Source organism: Squalius cephalus (assembly GCF_949319135.1).
Source record: "Squalius cephalus genome assembly, chromosome: 1".
In the NCBI taxonomy this organism is placed as follows: domain Eukaryota; kingdom Metazoa; phylum Chordata; class Actinopteri; order Cypriniformes; family Leuciscidae; genus Squalius; species Squalius cephalus.
In genome coordinates this window covers 66,669,801-66,689,371 of record NC_137122.1, presented here as the reverse complement: position 1 = coordinate 66,689,371, position 19,571 = coordinate 66,669,801, and the positions used below count along the sequence as shown (strand labels likewise).

The following is a 19,571-nucleotide window of genomic DNA, read 5'->3' as shown; positions in this document are numbered from 1 at the left end:
TCAGTAGATCACTGAGGTTTTTCACTCCAGAGTCTCCTAGTTTATTCCCGCTCAGGTTCAGCTCTCTCAGGTGTGACGGGTTTGATTTCAGAGCTGAAGTCACATCAGAACAACCTTCATCTGTCATATCACAGCAGCTTAAACTACATTAGCAGAGAGAGAGAGAAGAAAATAAGACAGAAGAAAAGAAAACTCTTTATTCTGTAAAGTCACATCATCTTCATAAGCAAATAAAACAGAGAGAGGAAGAGAGATCTTCATCTTTATTTCACCAGATCACAAAATACTAAGTTTGCACAAATACAGTGTTAAAGTGTTTTAGTTTAAACTGTTGAAGTGATTTTAAGCATTTTGATTCTTGTATGTGAATGTGACTGACCTCAATCTCTCCAGTTTACAGTGTGAATCCTTCAGTACGGCACATAAGCGCTTCACTCCAGAGTCTCCTAGTTTATTCCAGGTCAGGTCCAGCTCTCTCAGGTGTGACGGGTTTGATTTCAGAGCTGAAGTCAGGATGAGACTCTGTTTCTCTGTAATACTACATATATTCAGACTGAAGACAGAAAGAGAAAATGACTCAGATCTATGATGATCGACTAACGTGTTCATCTTCATCCAGCAGACTTTTGCTGACAAATAAACAGGGATATCAAGGTAAAGGTAACATGGAGAAAGACTACACATTGTTCATTTAAATATACTACCAACACTGTAACAAAACAAAGGTTGAAATTGTTGATCTATTTATGTTAGTTTACACATTCATTTCATTTCATTTTTAAAGGGTCATGAAACCCCAAAACACATTTTTTGATGACGTGACGCGTGACCTTTCCAACGTGATGATGTAATACGTGGCACATCTCAGAGATGGTACAAGACGGGCATTTGTGGTTAAAAAGTATATATATATATATCCCCCTTTTTTTTATATATGTTGGGAAGTTGACCTTCCCAGACAATCCTGAGTAAACTTAGTGTCCCACGTTTTTTGCTGCAAATGACTGGGCAGTAGTTCTTGGACCGCCACTCACAGCTATTAGTTAATGTGTTTGTTTTGTTAGTTTTTTCCCTTCATTGTTACTATGTTGTTTGTCGTTTATTTTTGTTGATTCTTGGTGTTTATGTTTTTTTTGTTTTTTCTTTGTTTGTGAAGGGGAACTTTGTTTGTTCTTATTTCATGTTCAAAATTTAATAAAGAGATTGATGAAAAAAAAAAAGTATATACTGTATATATATAAACCACAATACAGCGAATAGTCTTCTTGGCGCGCCTACTTTTGAAAGTCAACATTTAGATTATGTGAACTAAGTTAAATGCATTGTAAAGGCCTAGGTCACTCTGGAATAAATCACAACGTGTTTCATGATAAAAACGTGACTTTAGTTTACAGTCCGGAAAATACAGTAGGTTATAGTAAATTATTTCACGGACCCCCTGGCACTTGAGAACTGAAAGCCTCATAAGAAAGCCCTGTCGAGGCTCTTCCCCGGTGCGGGTCGTGTCGAGCCATTAGTCTGGGTGTTTGATGAGAAAAAGATGAAATGTAGTAGTTGCAATAAACGCGTTCAGAATCCGTACAACTGCAGCAGCGGAGGACTTTTATTCTGCTGAGCGGAGCTGAGGAAGAACTGATGACGGGACAGTTTGATCTTCAGCTGACAAATCAGAGGAAAGGAGCGTTTCATTCCCGCCTACGTGTAGAAATCAAATATTCAAGCTGTTTATAAATGTTTCTACCTGAGAACGAAAAGTGAAAAATCAAGCTGAATACTTGTTTTTAGTTTTTTTTTTAAAATAAAAAGACGAAAAAGGAAGTGTTTTCTCGTTATTCTACTTTCAATATTAAATCAAAAAACGAATGAACACACGACACGGTCCGTGTATCATCTGATCATTTCATTTCCTGTTTGGAATGGAATAACGAGAAATGAAAATCAGCTCGTTTATTCGTTTTTAGTTTAGTTTAAAAAACGAAAAATGAGATTTTGGCTCATTTTTTCATTTTTCGTTTGTGGTTTACAAATCGGTTTATGAGTTCGATATTTCGTTTGCACATGTGGGCGGCGCTGAAACGCCCCTTTCATCTGATTGGTCAAACCGCTCCGCCTTCAGTACGAGCTTTTCTTTCTGTCAGGCAGAATAAGAGTCAGCACGAGTACGGCACTGACAAATGCACTTTAATAAAATAATGTCTGAAACCACCACTCACTGTTAACTACGCACAATATTGGAAGCAGAAATATGTTGCTGGTCACGTAATTCGTGCTGCAAGCGACCCCATTAATGTGAGCCACATATGACAGATTATTTTAGCATGATGTATTTCCCATTGATAAATACAGTGCAAAAGTTCCGTCTCTTTGGATAAAAGGGAAGTGGAAATAAAAAACCTCTCTCATCTTTTATTTACATCAAAAGGCAGGTAGGCGTGTGTGACATATGTATGCTATAAATAATTTTGAAAATTGAATAGAAATAAAGTTTATATTTATGAATGTAAGCATGTGTAGCCTACTCAGTTCACATTAAAAGAAAGAGACAGAAAAGAGAGAAGCTAGAATCAGTGAACGTGCATTAATACTGACAAAATTACCAGGTTTGGGATTAATTAAATCATGTAGGTTGAAGAGCACGGCATGCCTTTAAAATGTTATTAGTTTTATTATAAAACTAATACAATTTTATTACATACTGAATTGGTCGATGTTTCTCTGAGTTTTCTTTATTATGTTGAGTTAAGAAAGCCAGCATATTTGATTATTATTATTATTATTATTATTATGAGAAATTGACTCCGCCTAGAACTTTAATGCTTCACCAAACTCAGCTCAGACCTTCAGACTGGTCTGACTCGCTTATATCTTTTCTAACTGGTCAGACTTACTTTCCCAAAAAATCTATTGACTTGCGTTATCAGAGCAATGAAGGCCGTAATACTCAATGCTGTCCACTAGAGGGGGCGACAGGATAATAAGTGTTTTCTACTCTCTTTCCCTGTTTGCATCAGTTTAAATGACAAATGAATGCATTAATTTCATTCATAAATAGGCCATATCTGTGTATCCACTCTCTAGTTTATTTTAAGATATTGTTATTCACACTGGTTTTTGCTTTTAATGTTTGTCCATCTGGAACTTTTATTTGTCATGAGCTCTATATTTTAAGATGTAGCCTACTACGGAAAAAAATATGATTCAAAAACACAAACTCTGTTTTTACTCTGCAAATTTGTTTTCCTTTCAAGTAGGCTATAGCCTACAAGTTCTATCTCTCTATCTATCTATCTATCTATCTATCTATCTATCTATCTATCTATCTATCTATCTATCTATCTATCTATCTATCTATCTATCACTCTGTCTGACTGACTGAGCTTCCTTTGAGAAAAATAGCAGACCACCTTTTTTAAACTGTCATTTAAAACGGTGGTCTGCTATATATTTCACAAAGGAAGCCCATTTGTGTGGTCGTTGGCGTTATATGAGTAGGACATTTTGAATATGAGCCTACTGTAAAATTACCTGGCTTAAAAATGCAGATTGATCAGTGCAGAGTTTTTTCAGACGCCTCTCGGTGCTGTTCGTATTGGAATTGTGTAATGACAGAATATGAACAGATGCTTTCAGAGCTGGACAAAGTACACAACTTCCTTACTTGAGCGAAAGTACAGATACTACTGGTCAAATAATACACCGTTACAAGTAAAATTTGTAAAGACCGATTTTTACTTAAGTAAAAGTATGGAAGTAGCCTACTCGTTTTTAAAAGTAGTATCAAAAGTAAATGTCAATGCATTGTTTTATTATTGCTGCACTGTTGTGTGTAATACTACAGTACCTTATGCCTCTGAATCTATGCCTGCCTTCCAACCCTCAATGCAATATCACATTTATTTCTAGAACACAGTTCCAGTAGTGGGATTGAATGTGAGATTGAATAAGTCACTCAATAACGACGAATGAACACACGACACGGTCCGTGTATCATCTGATCATTTCATTTCCTGTTTGGAATGGAATAACGAGAAATGAAAAGACGGATCGTTTATTCGGTGTTTCGTTTAGTTTAATAAACGGAAAATGAGATTTCGGCTCGATTTCTAATTTTTCGTTTGTGGTTTACAAATCGGTTTATGGCTTTGATATTTCGTTTGCACATGTGGGCGGCGCTGAAACGCCCCTTTCATCTGATTGGTCAAACCGCTTCGTCTTCAGTACAGCCAGAATAATGGTGCGTTCAAGTCCTCCTGGGAATTTCGTACGTACGAGGTGGGAAGTCGTGTTGACGACGTGAGGTGCGTTCAAGTCAGTTTCGTCGGAGCAAGATGGTGGTGTACCTTCTTTTAATGAATAACACGAAAATATAGCACGTTTTGTTAACTCTGCTTATAGAAAATGAAGAACAAAGAATGCGCATCGAGTGTGTTTTTCTTTTTATGTTTTTAATTAACTTATGAAGCCAATGTAAATTAACTGTATCATTATATAATTAGTATATATATAATTGTTATATTATAAGTAGGCTATATCATATTTTGTGCAGAGAGCTTACTTTGTTATAAATGAAAAAGCCTTACACTGTCACTGCTAAATACCTGTAAGTATTGTGATATATTTTACTATCACTTTGCTCAACTACAGACGCAACGTCTGAATCAATTCATTGATTCCGCCATGTTTCTCACTGACACGCCCCCAACTCGTACAGATCGGGGCTTAAAGAAAATCCCGAGCTCCCCACTGGTATTTACGACATTGTGGTGGCGTTCATGTGCATTCAACTCGTAAATACGATCTATACGAGATGACTTGAACGCACCATAAGAGTCCGTACGGCACACTCACATCCCACTTTAACCCCCTGTGAGCAATAGGGGAAACCCAGAAAGTGCACTGCTATAAACAATGAAACATAAGCCCTGCTGTCTTCAAATAAATAAACTTCAGTCACACTGTAATTGCTGTACAGTATAATGATACTAACCCTAGTTTCTCCAGCTTGAGTTGTGGGTTCATCAGTAAATCACTGAGGTTTTTCACTCCAGAGTCTCCTAGTTTATTCCCGCTCAGGTCCAGCTCTCTCAGGTGTGACGGGTTTGATTTCAGAGCTGAAGTCACATCAGAACAACCTTCATCTGTCATATAACAGCATCTTAAACTACATTAGCAGAGAGAGAGAGAAGAAAATAAGACAGAAGAAAAGAAAACTCTTTATTCTGTAAAGTCACATCATCTTCATAAGCAAATAAAACAGAGAGAGGAAGAGAGATCTTCATCTTTATTTCACCAGATCACAAAATACTAAGTTTGCACAAATACAGTGTTAAAGTGTTTTAGTTTAAACTGTTGAAGTGATTTTAAGCATTTTGATTCTTGTATGTGAATGTGACTGACCTCAATCTCTCCAGTTTACAGTGTGAATATTTGTGAAATACAAAGATTAAATTGAAAGCAGTTATGAACAGTTCTGATCCTGATGTCTGAAAAAAAAAACTTTGTTCTGCCTCTACAGAAACTGATATAATTATTGACCCATGATCAAACTGTCTGTCTTAATCAAATATTTAAAGCTTGATATCCCCTTTTTAATTTTGTGTTATTAACCTGTTGTAGGGCATCACTTTAAAATAATTCAAAATCTGTTTCTTTAAAAGCATGTGTACAAGATAGTAATTTTTGGTAAATAAAGTAAATAATTTGTCAAAAATGAAGCTCAAATATGTGATATGTAGCTAGAACACCAGCACCTCGATGTGCTTTTTTTCCACCCATGGTCGCAATCAGTGACTGGATGGACTACCGTGAGAGTCAGAGGTCGGGGCGGAGGTCAGCTCCATCTTTAAAATATAGATGAAGAATTGGCGCAGTAGGTTGTAGGGCTCACAATCTGTAAACATGTTTATAGTTTTTTTGTTTTCTGTGTTGGCTTATTTATAAATATAATATGTATGTATGTATTATATGTATATGATCCATTTCTTATGTGTGTGTGTATATATATGTGTATATATATATATATATATATATATATATATATATATATATATATATATATATTAATATCTCGATCATCTCATATATATATATATATATATATATTAGGGGTGGAGCCGAACCCGAATACGGTATTCGGAAAGGCACAAATAATGTGTTTTTTTATGAATACTTATTTCGAACAAATACTTTAAAAATATTTGTAGTGGAGAGCGGGGTTGGTTGGCACACTTTTCACTCTCTGTCATATTTCTCAGTCATGCTATATGTTAAAATAGTCTAACCAGTAACAACTGAAAGGTTAAGATCTCAGCTACTTAACAGATACATTTAATGTTCACAAATGATTCCAAAAAATGTTTTATTCATCATTAAAGTGATGTTGTGCACTTGTGCCAACCAGCCCCAGTATGGGGGTTAGTTGGCACATGCAACGGGGTTGGTTGGCACAGATGCTATAAGTTACAAAGAATGAGATGACAAATATAAAGAACTTGAGCGTTTAATTCAAACCAGAAGCAGAATAACATTCAACAGAATTTCTGCCCATTTTGAACCAAATCAAAAACAAATACAGTTTGTATGTGTGTGTGTTTGTGTATGAGTGGCACTGAAGCAAAACTTCCCCAGGCCGACTATTCTCTTAAGACACCCCAGACAGTTATTATATTTATAAATATACAACATATAATAATATTATTATAATATGATGATGTCTATATATATATATATATATATATATATATATATATATATATATATATATATATATATATAAAGCCTATATATTTATATGATGTTATTAAATATGTTATTATTATATATCATATATAGGGCTACTATATACTGTATTACATATATATATATATATATATGTAATACAGTATAGCGCTATATATGATATATTATATAATAATAACATAATAATAACATAATATTTAATACTATCATATATATATATATATATATATATATATGTATTATATATATATTATAAAATATTATGTTTTAACATATGTAAAATGCATAAATTAATACATCTATAACCAATTGGATATGATGGGCTTGGTTGGCACATGTGTCAACCAACCCCCAAATCAGTGTGCCAACCAACCCCACCCACATTAGGACACACCTCTTTACTAAAATTATGTTAGCCACATAGCATCACTCATCAGAGACTTTATTAAAATATAGCTGATCCTATATCAACTGAAATCTTTACATTTTATATATCTCTATCATAGTTCTAAAATGTAGCCTATTTAGTGGTTAGCCTATTTTTTTTTTTTTTAACACAGTAAAATAGAAAAGTTATCCTCACCTCAACAGTTAGTGACAGTTCGATGATTTTAGTAAATGGGTGTGTTCAGGTCAAGAGGGCAGTCATTTTAATGTCATATTTTTGTGGCAACGCCCTCTAGTATACTGGAATTGAACTGTGTGCCAACCAACCCTTGACCCAACCAGCCCCGCTCTCCCTTATTCGGGAACAAGAAAAACTTTATATCAAAAAGCTGCGTTTCCTGACCGGCGGTGCTGCTGATGTGGTGGCTGTAAATCCACTTGTTGATAAGAAAGGAGGAAAGAGCCACATATGGAAATATTTTGGATTAGGCTAATGTCACGTTTTCATACGGGGCCGTTCACATAGCGCGTTTTTTGCGCGTGCAGATTTCAAATGTTGCATAGCAACGACAGACGCCACGAGAGAGCAAGCGCGTGTGGAAAGGAGAAAGCGGTGCGAACTGCGCTCTCCATGATGACGAGGAAGTATCACCAAAGAATTAATTGATTTCTAGCCCTTGCATTAGCTTTATATTTATGGAGATGAGAAATGAAATAAAAAGCCGTCATTATGTCATTAATATCAGTCCGTCAGAAAAGCAGTTCTAGGCTTAGGGTAGAGTGGGGGAAAACCGATATTAATGTAAATATCAGATATTTGTAAACAAGTGTTTAAGAGAATATTGTTCTGCAGGATATCACAGTGATGTATGATAGATGAATAGTGAAGTCTGTAGTTTGAGATCATATGCTATTTATAAGGAATTTTTTTTTTTTTTAAAGTCATAGCTTGTGGGGTAAAACGCCCCCCTGGGGGCATAGTTTCTCTCTATCATAATTACTATAATAAAATATTTCTGTCTATCAAATCCTTTGTTTTACACTTAATGCAGTATAACTAGGTGGTAAAATCAAAATATTTGAACATAACATGAAAAAATTACCTCAAGTGAGCATTAACTAGCTAGCTTGCTAGCACAGTTAGCTCACTGATGGAAGGTAGTTACATTTGGCTATTTTGGACATTGCTGAAATAAATATTAATATATATACATGTTGATACATTACTTGCCTTTTACTTTTAGAGATTAAAAACTATTGTCTGTTAATTTTGCTGTTGATCTATGAAGCAAACTGGTTGGTAAGAAAGGGGGCATTTTACCCCACCTTGGGGGGCGTTTTACCCCACCGCTGGGGCAAAACGCCCCTTTTGTACAAAAATATTTTTCAGTGAAAATACTAATTAATTATGAAGGCTGAGCAATTTTAATATTTGGTGAATAACTCCTGCCATAGTCACTCAAAACCGGGATGGCAATTCTAGTCACATTTATGTTTTGTTTCACTGTAATGTCACATTTTCCTTAAGGGGGGCGTTTTCCCCCACTCTACCCTATTCTTGGCTGGATAACTCTTAGCAGGTTTAAAAAGCCCTTTTAAAATGAAATATGAATGCAGTTTTGGATTAAATAAAAGTACAGTCAAGTCAAATAAAACACGTTTTATCTCCTGTATAGTTTGGTAACACTACAATAAGATACCATTCATTAACATTACTTAATGCGTTATCTAACATCAACACATTGAGTGAACAATATATTTGTACAACATTAATTAATGTTTGTGAATGCTATTTAATACAAACACTTGATTGGTCATGTTTGTTCACTTCATTCATTGTGCATTAAAGGTGCCTTGTGTAAAAATAAATAAATTCATACTCCACATTCCATACCAGATGGGGGCAGTATACCTCCAGAAAGTATGAATATCTTCAAGTTACTCCCCTTCACCTTTACCAGTGAATATGTTCATATTCGTTTTGTTCATATTACATTTTTATTGTTAGTTTGAATTACATTAATTTGACAGACAGCATTCGCTGATGTTGACCAAGCTAGCGCCAACGTAACCAGAGCTTCCAACTCTCACGCATTAACCGTGAGACACACGCAAACACTTTTCACACGCTCTCACCCCACACATCAATTTTCTCACGCACAGAAAAATCGCAAAGCAAAGAGGACACGGATACCGACAGACTAGACAGAGCAGGTTAGTTATGATATAAAAAAATCTCAGCTCTCAGATTCTGTCAATTTTATCACGCAATTCAAACACTAAATACCGTTTTGGCGCTTGTAAATGTTACACGACAGATCCCTAGCGCACGTAAACCGAACATCTCTACTAGCTAATAATAGTAAAAAAACAGGAACACTGAAAGATACAGTAACGTTAGGCTACAACTTACCAAAATGTATTCCTCATACATAATATTGACCAACCAGTGTTTTTTATCAGCGTGAAGAGGTCAATAACACAGCTGGAGAACAATTATGTCAGATTTACCTCAGGAAAGCCATTTAATATACATAATATAGGTCACGTAGTTGGCAAGAAAAAAAGAGCAATAGAGATTGTGCTATGTGTACTATATTACAATACTGTATTTATGAACGTTATATACGTTTATCGAACAGCCTTCGATACATTTCTATGTTATAACTTCCCGAAAATCTACACAAACATATAAAACAAACTTCTAACGAAATACTAACAGCATCTTACTTACCAATCCAAAAGAAATGTTGCAAGTTCGGAGTCAAACCTCATTTTTTTCATGTCCATTAGTTGTCTCCAGCGATGGAAAGCAGTGCCAATGTTTACTCTGGTTCTGTTCCTTTTTTATCAGATTTTATTTGAATGTAGTAGTGGGGCTGTAAGCTACTTTCCACACGATTGACATCAGGTTCAAGTACGCCCACAAGCCGTGCGAGTTATTCGTGTATTGCATGTTTGGCTGGTGGTTATGTTGCCCGCATACCGCCTCCCATGGCCGAAACTGGTATTATGACACCTGTCGGGCCGTGGCTAGTAATGCTAATGCTAATTTAGGTTGATATCTCTTCAGCACTATAACTTGACATTTTTTTAATGACATCATCGCCCTTATTTCTTCTCATTCTTTTGATGCGTGTAGCTCATTTTTTTGGATATTTTTACCTCAATTTTTACACATGGCACCTTTAAAGGTAGGATAGGCAGGAATTAAAAAAAAAAAATAATCCAAATTTGTTTAAACTTTCTTTATATATCAATACATAATTAAAATGGAAGTACTCTGAAAAAGAGAGTATAAATATCGAGTGTCTGTAGTCCTCTCAGGACTGCAATAAACACAGCTACTTATTCCATTCACTCCCACCCCCTCCCTTCTGGGCTCCTTCCAAAGCCACACCCCCAAAACACATGAACGCGCGACGCCGACCGCAGCTGGAGGACGCGTTTGCCAGTGCCGAGCGGAGAGGAGCGCAGTGCATGTAGTGACATCATGTCAGAATCACATGTAATAAAATACCTAACTTTATCATTATGAATATAAACAACTTTCATGGCTGCTGTTAGTAGGGGAGAGCGGGGCACAAAGTAACGCTTTTTGACTTTCTCAGTTTGTGTAAATCTACTTATGGTTCAGAGTATTTATTTTTTCCCACATTAATTTCCCACATGTCTACTACAATTATGTGGTTTTGTTTTATTAATACAGTATATACTTTTTTCTTGATATACCCCGAAAGAATGGAAGTGAAATGTGACAACATGCCCCATAGGTGTGGTACATTGTAACATATGCAGGGGCACATTGTAACATGACCATATGACAGCATAAAACATTATCTGATCTAATAAAAAATATATACAAAACAAACTAAAATATTTTCTAAATAAAATACAATTTAAAAACTTTTTCATATAAAATAATGGCAATTTTTAATAATTAAATATAAACTAATTTTTGAGTTTGGACTACGAACACATGAAAACAAAGCTATACAACATAGTTCAAAACAAATAAATAATTAGTCATTTCTGAGCATTGACTCTCAGTCTTTATTCACCTTTTTCTCACGTTTTCTCAATAAAATTAATAAAAGTATAGAATATAATAGCATATTTCTAATAGGGGCACATTGTAACGCAGTGTGACAACATGCCCCCGCCTGCACAACTGGGATTTAAACCCGGCTAGTGTCTTCTGCTAGTTAGCGAAACATTAAATAACTATCTCAACTGTTAAATAACATCTTGGAGATTAAAATAATATCAGATTTGTCTTATTTTAAATAAACACAAAAAATAGAGATGAAAAATTAACTTAAGTAAGAAATTTACTTTTGCTATGGTTTAATAAATGTCTATGGATATCTTCCAAAAAATAAATAATTTTGGCGGATTTTTTTCTTCTATATAGTGTTGATATGGCAACTAGTAAATACACAAAGTTTCATCATCCAAGCATGTGCGGAAGTATTTAAAACAAGCGTGTTACAACTAGCCCCGCGTTAGGTTGTGCCCCGCGCTCCCCTACTCACTATCAAGCTAGCATATCGATACTGGTAAAGTTTAAAATATATTGAGTTTGATTCGGTAACGAGCTAGTAACATAAGGCAAAGCTAAAAACAGGTTGCATTGATACACGTTTTCCCATTACCATCAGTTACACTGTGATGAAGGTGAATTTCGTGTAAGATTCATAACATACGGTGTTTTGCATGTAAGCACTTCCACGATGAAAGCACTGTTGGCTCCAGTGGCGTCATGCCCATTCAAAGTGAGGGCACGTGCCCCCTCAGATTTTTCCTCCCTGATAATTTTTTTGTCACAACTTTATTCCTATCATGCTCCATAATATACCAGAGCCTATAACGACTCAAATGTATTCTTCTGGATGTGTAATAAATCGGTCAGCATCAGCCCTTTTTCCTAATATGGTGTCTGTGTATATCAAATCTAGAGCGCTACACGCGTAGCCTCTAGAATCTTTGCTGTGTATGTTCAAGCAACTCACTCGTCTCGCACGTTGAGCTGGCAATGTTTTACAGATGGTCTTGAAGTGGTAAGTGGGCAAAGCAACAAATCGGCATTGAATTAGTTATCGGATGTTATTAAAAGGTAGTGGGATTATTTGTGGTTGACCTGGAAATTTTTAATTGATCAAAAAGTTATGGATTTGATATTAGCTGCGAATTCAGAGCATTAACTTAAGTTGTGTCAGTGTAACGTTATCGATAGCTAGCCTAGTCTAACCGTAAACTAGTTGGCTAACGTTACTGCCATACAAAGCCATAGTAAATATTATTCATTTCAGAGCACCACAAAGTCAGACCTCAGCACCTTTATGTACCTTTAATGTAAGATCGTTCTTAGGTCACATACCAATTTAAAATCATAACATAAAAACTGCAATGGTACTGTTTTTAAAATCATGTGTAGTAGGCCTAAGTGTACAGTAAGTGTGTGTGTAAACATGCTTTAATGAAGTAGACTTCAAAAGCTTTTGAATTTGAGCTTACAGTTCTTTCATCAACCTGTCTTTTACATAAACTAACAAAATAGATACTTTAACTTAGTCCTCAGATAGAGGAGGGTTGCTGCTAGCTCCGTTAAGGTATTTCTGTCCCTCCCAAACTGCATTGAAATGGTATGTTTAGCAGCCAGAATTTAAAAATTTTCATGGGGAGAAACCCCCTGACCCCTCCTAACATGATCCATATCACCCGTCAGAAAACAATTTCAACGTCTCAGATTGTGCCCCCCCAGAATTTTGGCTTGCATGACGCCCCTGGTTGGCTCTGAAGAGAACAAACGTTACACTCCGGTGACAAGTAGCCTACCTTTCTACCTTACTAGTTCCTTTTTTTTTTTTTTCTTGTTTGCCTTCGCTGACTTTTTATGCAGGTACTGGGAATTGTGACTGCTCTTTCTCTGCCATTATTGTGATTCTTCCTTGCGATCCGTGTCTCTCTCCGTGCCTCTTTCTCTCTTCAAGTCAAACGGGTGCGCGCGCATGCAGGGGTGGTTGCCATGGTAGCGAGGGAGAGTGACAGTCGACCCGGCCAATCATTTCTTTCGTCCCGAATGGAAATAAGTAGCTGTGTTTATTGCAGATTAAAAGGTCTAGAGTCACTCCATTTGTATACTGTCTTTTTCAGAGTACTTACATTTTAATTATGTACTGATATATAAAGAAATTTAAAAAAAAAATGGAAAAAAGTTTTTTATACAATTCTTACCTACACTGCCTTTAAATAATGTTAACATAAATAATGTTAACTTTTGATTTTAAAAATGTATTTTTAAATTAACCCCAAGGAGAATAATTGCGACAGTAGGCCTATATAACTATTGTTTATTATTAGGTCATTTTATCTAATGTTATCTAACAAATGGAATCTTATTGTAAAGTGTTTTTTAATACTACAGTTTCCATCTTTTTAACCGTGATATACACTTTAATATATGTAAATTAAATTTAATCTAAATTAAGCTTTGGTATCGAAATTGGTACCGAGATCCGTGGATTTTCACTAGCATTGGTACCGAATACTGAAATTTTGGTACCGTGACAACACTGTTAGCTCGGTAATTTAGACAAGGCTGTTGACAGAGTAACGTTAACGTAGGTAATGGCTGTTATGTTATTTTCTTTTCAATGACATTCGTTGTTACATGTTCATTGCTGGATTTATGGAAAAACATCAACCAATATTGCATATCCATAATTATTATAATGGATATAATTAAAGAATACTTACACTATAACGTAAATTAGAAGTGTAACGCAAAAAAAAATGATTTTTAACACCTATTAAGAATTTTACTCGAATACAAATACAAATACTTTTCCCCCCTCAACAAATACAAATACAGACACAAATACTGGCTGCTTTGCACACCCCTAATATATATATACACACACACACACACACACACACACATTTATGAATACTTAAGATGTAAAAGCCTCTAAGTGCCATAATTTTTGTCAAGCTTGTATGTTTATGTTCAGTTATTTCACTTTAATGGCAATGAAAAGGACCTATTAATTGTCATTAAAGTGAACTTACTGAACCTAAATATACAAGCTTGATAAAAATGCTCATTTTAGAAGAAATTTTTTTCTATATATAAAGAAGTGAAATATATATTCCTCAGTGTGTTACCCTACATGTATGTATATATATATATATATATATATATGCATATATATATACAGTATATATATATATATACACTGCTCAAAAAAATAAAGGGAACACTTTTTAATCAGACAATAGCATCAAGTCAGTTAAACTCCTGGGATATTGATCTGGTCAGTTAAGTAACAGAGGGGGGGTTGGTAATCAGTTTCAACTGCTTTGGTGTTAATGAAATTAACAGCAGGTGCACTAGATGGGCAACAGTGAGACAACCCCCAAAACAGGAATGGTTTTACAGGTGGAGGCCACTGACATTTTTTCCCTACTCATCTTTTTGGACTGTTTTTCACCAGTTTTGCATTTGGCTAGGGTCAGTGTCACTACTGGTAGCATGAGGCGATACCTGGACCCTACAGAGGTTGTGCAGGCAGTCCAGCTCCTTCAGGATGGCTCATCAATACGTGCCATTGCCAGAAGGTTTGCTGTGTCTCCCAGCATAGTTTTAAGAGCATGGAGGAGATTCCAGGAAGACAGACAGCTACTCTAGGAGAGCTGGACAGGGCCGTAGAAGGTCCTTAACCCATCAGCAGGACCGGTATCTGCTCCTTTGTGCGAGGAGGAACATGATGAGCACTGCCAGAGCCCTACAAAATGACCTCCAGCAGGCCACTGGTGTGAATGTCTCTGACCAAACAATCAGAAACAGACTTCATGAGGGTGGCCTGAGGGCCCGACGTCCTCTAGTGGGCCCTGTGCTCACTGCCCAGCACCAGGGACCTCGATTGGCATTTCCCATTGAACTCCAGAATTGGCAGGTCCGCCACTGGTGCCCTGTGGTTTTCACAAATGAGAGCAGGTTCACCCTGAGCACGTGACAGACAGGAAAGGGTCTGGAGAAGCCGTGGAGAATGTTATGCTGCCTGTAACATCGTTCAGCATGACCGGTTTGGTGGTGGGTCAGTGATGGTCTGGGGAGGCATATCCATGGAGGGACGCATAGACCTCTGCAGGCTAGACAATGGCACCCTGATTGCCATTAGGTATCGGGATGAAATCCTTGGATCCATTGTCAGACCCTATGCTGGTGCAGTGGGTCCTGGGTTCCTCCTGGTGCACAACAATGCCCGGCCTCATGTGGCGAGAGCATGCAGGCAGTTCCTGGAGGATGAAGGAATGATACCATTGAAGGGCCACCACGCTCACCTGACCTACATCCAATAGAACACCTCTGGGACATTGTGTTTCGGTCCATCTGACATCACCTGGTTGCACCTCAGACTGTCCAGGAGCTCAGTGATGCGCTGGTCCAGATCTGGGAGGAAATACCCCAGGACACCATCCGTCGTCTCATTAGGAGCATGCCACGACGTTGTCAGGCATGCATACAAGCACGTGGGGGCCATACAAACTACTGAGTACCATTTTGAGTTGCTGCAATGAAATTTCAGCAAAATTGACAAGCCTGCTGCATCATTTTTTCACTCAGATTTCCGGGGTGTCTTTGAATTCAGTCCTCTGTAGGTTGATTATTTTCATTTCCATCAAACGATGTGGCATCCTTTCGTTCATAACACATTACCCAGTCCATATTAGTATAGATATCCAGCATGATATTTTTCCCCATTGAGATCTGATGTGTTTTCATAGTGTTCCTTTAATTTTTTTGAGCAGTGTATATATATATATATACAGTGCTATGCATAAGTTTAGACACCCATGCTAAAGTTGACTAAAAAGAGGAATAAAAAATCATCTTTTGGAAATTGAACTTAATGCCTTAATTTAAAAAATTAGGAAAAATCCAACCTTTAAGGACACCAATTTTCTTTGTGAATGAATAATGTATCGTAAATAAATAAATGTTCTTCCTTAAAATACAGGGTGCATAAGTCTGGACACCCCTATGTTAAATTCCCATAGAGGCAGGCAGATTTTTATTTTTAAGTATTTAAAAAAAAAAAATGTTTAGGATACTATGCATCCTGATAAAGTTCCCTTGGCCTTTGGAATTAAAATAGCCCCACATCATCACATAGCCTTCACCATACCTATAGATTGGCATGGGGTACTTTCCATAAGATCATCTCTCAATGCAAATCAAACTAGCTATTAGGCTAACTGAAATAAAACCATGCCAATCTCTAGGTATGGTGAAGGCTATGTGATGATGTGGGGCTATTTTAATTCCAAAGGCCAAGGGAACTTTATCAGGATGCATAGTATCCTGGATCCATGAAGTAACTGGCCTTTAAAAATAAAAATCTGCCTGCCTCTATGGGAATTTAACATAGCGGTGTCCAAACTTATGCACCCTGTATTTTAAGGAAGAACATTTATTTATTTACGATGCATTATTCATTCACAAAGAAAATTGGTGTCCTTAAAGGTTGGATTTTTCCTAATTTTTTAAATTAAGGCATCAAGTTCAGTTTCCAAAAGATGATTTTTTATTCCTCTTTTTAGTCAACTTTAGTATGGGTGTCTAAACTTATGCATAGCACTGTATATATATATATATATATATATATATATATATATATATATATATATATATATATATATATATATATATATACACACACACACACACACACTGCTTGTGATATTGCCATCCATGAATGAATCAACAGACATACACACACGCATACTATTGATTCATTCATGTTTATTCATTGATGGTAATATCACAAGCAAGTACATTACTTTTTCCTTACCAAAAATCAACATCTGTCATTGTTCACACAGGGTGTCCGCGGATCCTTAAAAAGTCTTAAATTAGATTTTAAAAATTTAAGGCCTTATGAAAGGTCTTAAATTTTCGATGGCAATTTGACTTACACATATCTAAATGTTTTCTAAATTAGAACCATCTAATTAGCGTACTTTTTTTATTTAATATTCTTTCTTTGTGGATTTGCTTGTTCACGTGACATTTCGCGTCATTCGCGGCAGCATTACGTCCGTCTCCTACACGCGCCGCGAAACAGGAGAGAAGGAGAGAAGGAGTTGGTAAATGTCAGTTCAGTTCTAAGTTCAGTCTTTATGTGCGTAGTGGTGTGCGATCTGCGATGTGTAGTGTCTATTATGATTTTGTAATCATTGTTTTAACGATGTACGAGGCACTGTGAGCTGACATCGCTTTTGTCTCTCGTGCTTTCACTGCGTGATGTGTGCAGTTATACTGTAGGTAGGCTATGTTCCCAAATGAGTTTTTGTCTCATATTTATATCATATTATGTTGTTATCATAGACCTACAATATCACATCACAGGGTATCTGCACAATTTTTTAAAGTCAAATTTAAGGCTTTTTAAGACCTTTTTAAGACCTGAAGAAATCAAAATTAATACCGTACATTAGGTGTTCGCAATATTGACAAAAATATGTCTCGATATTTTCAAAGTTTTGTTGATAATAATTAGATGATATTTTACTGATTGTGTTTTTGTACTGGTATCCCGGCTGGTTTAGGCCTGTTGTTGACAGCAGACCCACGAAGATATTCATATTTTTTATATTCTATAGTGGTCAGTTCACAGTAGTGACAGAAATTAACATTTTTATTAAGGGGCAATATTTGCCACCTTTAAATTGATTTCCAGGGGCATTTTCACCTATATATGGACATTGTTTCTAAACGTATTTAGAGGTATGCATCACCTTTTATGTCAAATTCTAACATTCAAATTAAATTATATTAGAATAGCACAGTACCAATGTCAAAATAAATCATTAAATTAAAATCCATCCTTGCAGTGCAGGGGAGACACAGAAGCGGCATCAAAACTGGCATTAGCCTACTATATTTACACTTCATTTACAATTGCATAAATAAAGCTATTCAATATTTAAATATGAAATGATTTATAATTTTAACATTTTAATTAAAGGATACTTTAAATATGAAACTAAAACCACCAGTAGGTGGCGGCAAGTCACTGTCTTAATAAGCGAGTTGTTGGAGTCAACGGATTTGTTCAAACGGCTGATTCATTCAAAAAACATGTGATTGTTCATTGAATCGTTGAAATGATTCGTTCAAAACGCGGATTTCAGTAAAAAAAACAAAAAACATTGCTGTCTGTTGGACCCATAGACTGTAAAAAAATATGGACGTAGTGTCCGTGACGTCACCCGTAGGTTTCTGAAGAGCATTTTTGAAGCCTAAAGTGGGCGGAGTCGGCCGTCACCATCTTGGCCTCGCGTCACCTTGCGTCACTCTCGGATAACAGAAAATGGGCAAAGAGGTGTGTTGAGCTGGAGGAGCCTGGCTATCTGAAACCACGCTCACCGTTTGACGTGAACGAGTTAGCTCAGGCTTGGGAGGTAATGCTATATATGCTATTGAAAGTGCCCTATGGAAAGTAACGTTACCAAGTCTGCGAAGTTCATAGAGAGCTTATTCAGTCCATTTTAAATTCTGATTTTGGCCGCCTCTCAAATGGGTTAAACCATAGATATATTACCTATGAAGTTCAAGTAAATGCGCTAGAAATCCACACTCATTCAAGGATGTGCATTTATTGTATGGACAGAGAAAGCACCGACACCTGCAGGATTTCATCTGATGGTACATAAGCATAATCTATCTGTTCCGTGAGAGCAGAACGAACAAGCCTTTATATCTAACGTTATAGACGTTTTTAAATCTGAAAACTCCAAAAACCAACGAAATTGTCAGACATCCATTAGGCTAGTGCATGTTCACAGAGGAAAACAACTGAAATACAGCGCTGGTTGTTCTCTCGAACGATACTCGACGACAACGACGGAATCCAAAGCCGTGGGCGAAGTAATGGGTGTATTAAATTGCATGAAATAATCCCGAAAAAAGCACAAACACTGCAGAGATGGCAAGTTCAGCAGCTAAAATTTGCTGAGGTGAAGTGAGTAGTGACGCGGCTAACAGCAGACAAACGGCTAGCATTGACATCAGCGGGAATCCACCTGTCACTCAAAAGTGGACACACCCTTAATTATGCAGAACTTTAAATATTAATCAACTAAACGGATGAGTTATAAAAAAATTCACCCCCCTCACAGTTGTTATGAAGGGCAAAATTAGCTGTATAGACCAAAGCCACAGAGAGAACCAGGCTGTAAACATGTTTTTTTCTGCTGTAAAGTTGATCATTTTAAAGGGACACTTCACCCATTTGCATTAAGCTTTGCATTGTTAGAAACCCAGTCATACTATTGAATGGTCGTGCAACACTCTCTCATTTTCCCCTGAGACGGGAGAAATCCGTTATTTACCTCTTACACTTCCTCCTACAATGACGTAAAAATCGTCATTTTGCATC

The 19,571-nt window shown here is 36.5% G+C and overlaps 1 protein-coding gene across 1 annotated transcript in view; it reads right to left on the bottom strand.

The window, feature by feature from the left end:
* The window catches only part of LOC307159631 (uncharacterized protein), a 732,752-nt gene that overhangs the window by 174,297 nt on the left and 538,884 nt on the right, over positions 1 to 19,571 (bottom strand). Inside the window, exon 24 of the mRNA XM_079873101.1 lies at positions 4,988 to 5,161. Coding sequence (XP_079729227.1) covers positions 4,988 to 5,161 — 174 coding nt within the window. The remainder of the gene's footprint in view (positions 1 to 4,987; positions 5,162 to 19,571) is intronic.